Genomic DNA, 2,476 nt, shown 5'->3' on the forward strand with positions numbered 1-2,476 from the left:
CGGGTTCGGGGGAGCGTGAGCCGTTGTCCGCCCCACTCAGCGCTCAGTCCTCGGCCCTCTCCCGGTGCCCCCGCCCGAGCTAGGGAAGGGGAGGTGAGAAGGGGAGGCGAGCCGCAGAGGGCCCTGCAGACCCGCCGCGGGGCGGGGACTGCTCTGCAAGGGAGAGGCCCCCGCAGGAAGGACCTCTGGGGGCGAAGTGGCCTCCGTCCCCACACCATGCACTAGGGCCAGGGCCAGGCAAGCAGGCACAAACTTCGGGGGGAAGGAATGCCAAAAACTCCGTAACTGGGATCAATCTTTTATTTATTTTTCGGTCCTCCTTTAGGTTTTTGTCTTAGGGCCTGTGCCCTTGCCAGAGAGAGGCAGAGAGAGGCAGAGAGAGGGGACCCTGGGGGGATGGCCATGAGCAATCCCTTCCCCTCCATTGTCCTCTAGGGATTTTGGGTTCAATTTTATTTTAATGTGGTCTTTAAATGAACTCGGCAGGGTGGTGTGACCCGTAAGGTGCTGGATTTCCACATGGCTGACCACGGTTTGAGTCCCAGACCTGGCAGTTTAAAAATTGGGCTGAAAACCCCAGGAGGAGAATGGAGAAGGGATTACAGCATGGCCATCGCCCCTGGGGAATGATTTCTCACTTTCCCTCTCCCTGTTTTTTTCCAGCTAGCAAACACACCCTATGGCAAAAGCCAAAAAAAAAAAAAGAATGAGCAAACTGAGACCCATGGACTGGCCACTTATTTTTGCAAATAAAGTTTTATTGACAATGGACTGGGATTAAGGCAAGGCAAACTAGGCAGGCCATGCAAGCCCAGGCTCAGATTCCACCTTTATTTAAAGTCCTGATGCCTGGCCAGTATGCGATGTTCTGCCTTCACTGTGCTTTTTCAAATATCGTATTAACATGTTGGTTATAGGGTTTGGAGCAACTTGGTAATGTTTACATTTTGCCCAGACCCCAGTGCTGGCCCTGCCATAGCCTCAAGGTGATCACCATGACACCACTGTGCTGGGTGGGTATGAGCCGGGTGGAACCCCATTTCCAGTGGCCCTCACCCCCTCACTCTCACACAGCCAAAAGAGGACTTGAAACGTGTTGGGCAGCTGGTGGGCATGCTGGCCATTCTGTGCCAGGACCCAAACAGACCCACCCAGCAGTCCAGCCTAGAAGGACTGGGCCATCTCTACTACCTCCTGACACACAGGACAGGTGAGTCCACAGGGACACAGGACAGGTAAGCCCACGGGGACATAGGACAGGTGAGCCCACGGGGACACGGGACAGGTGAGCCCACGGGGACACGGGACAGGTCAGCCCACGGGGACACAGGACAGGTCAGCCCACAGGGACCCAGGACAGGTCAGCCCACAGGGACACAGGACAGGTGAGCCCACGGGGACACAGCACAGGTGAGCCCACGGGGACACGGGACAGGTCAGCCCACAGGGACACGGGACAGGTCAGCCCACGGGGACATAGGACAGGTGAGCCCACAGGGACCCAGGACAGGTCAGCCCACAGGGACACAGGACAGGTCAGCCCACGGGGACACAGGACAGGTCAGCCCACAGGCCCCATAGACACCAACCACAGGTGGACCCACACCAATACCCTGAGCACACCCTCACCTGCCCCAAACCCAATCCTGAGCTCAACCGAAACCCAGTAATAGCCCCACCCTGGTCCTGTCCCCAAATTGGGCACAGGCCTGGCCCTGACTATGAACGGCCCTGCCCCAACCCCGTCCCTGTGTAGACCGCCAGCCCACAGTGCCTCGCTCCTGGCCAGCAGAAGATGCTCAGAGAGAACCGCAGGCCCTCCAGGAACTCTCCCAGCCTGGTGAGGACGGAACCCCCCTCTGGAGCAGTGGGGACCAGAACGTCCCCGGCCCGGCCCAGCAGGAGCCAGCATCAGTGGAGGGGCACATCTTCCAGCTGCCCAGCTCCCAAGCCATCAAGGTCAAAGCCTCCCTGGGCAGGCAGGGCTAGGGTGGGGGCGGGCTCACTCACCCTCCTCTGGGTTGTCCAAGATGAGCCAGGACGGTTTAGGGAGGAGCTAACACACATTCGACGCCTGCAGTGTGCCAGGCCTCCACAGATGCCCGCGGCCCCTTCAGTTTTCGAACTTTCTCTGGACTGCACAGAGAACCCCGTCTATAGCTCGGTCAGGCCGATTTGGGGGTGTTCTCTTCTGCTGAGCAGCCCCGAGGCGCAGGGTGAGCTCACACTGACGCTGGCGCTGACCGGGAGGCGATGGCCCATGGAGCCTCGCCATCAGAGCTGTAGGTCTGTGGAGTCTGAGGCAGTGACTTTGTCTCCCGTGGGGGGCTGAGCCCGGGGTGCGGAGACCCCTGTAGCTGGTCCCTGCGAGACCTTGAGCGCTTCCGCCCAGAGGCGGGTCTCCCCACGGCCTGGTGTAGAGCCAGCCTCCACAAACACCCCAGGGTTGGACTGAGCCAGCTGGAGAGGCAGGAAC

At 59.7% G+C, this 2,476-nt stretch overlaps 1 protein-coding gene across 1 annotated transcript in view; it reads left to right on the forward strand.

The window, feature by feature from the left end:
* Positions 1 to 2,476, forward strand: part of LOC102480839 (maestro heat-like repeat family member 5) — a 64,531-nt gene that overhangs the window by 24,475 nt on the left and 37,580 nt on the right. The window contains exons 16-17 of the mRNA XM_006152109.2: positions 1,075 to 1,210; positions 1,757 to 1,959. Coding sequence (XP_006152171.1) covers positions 1,075 to 1,210; positions 1,757 to 1,959 — 339 coding nt within the window. The remainder of the gene's footprint in view (positions 1 to 1,074; positions 1,211 to 1,756; positions 1,960 to 2,476) is intronic.

Source organism: Tupaia chinensis, unplaced genomic scaffold, assembly GCF_000334495.1.
Source record: "Tupaia chinensis unplaced genomic scaffold, TupChi_1.0 Scaffold000335_1, whole genome shotgun sequence".
In the NCBI taxonomy this organism is placed as follows: domain Eukaryota; kingdom Metazoa; phylum Chordata; class Mammalia; order Scandentia; family Tupaiidae; genus Tupaia; species Tupaia belangeri.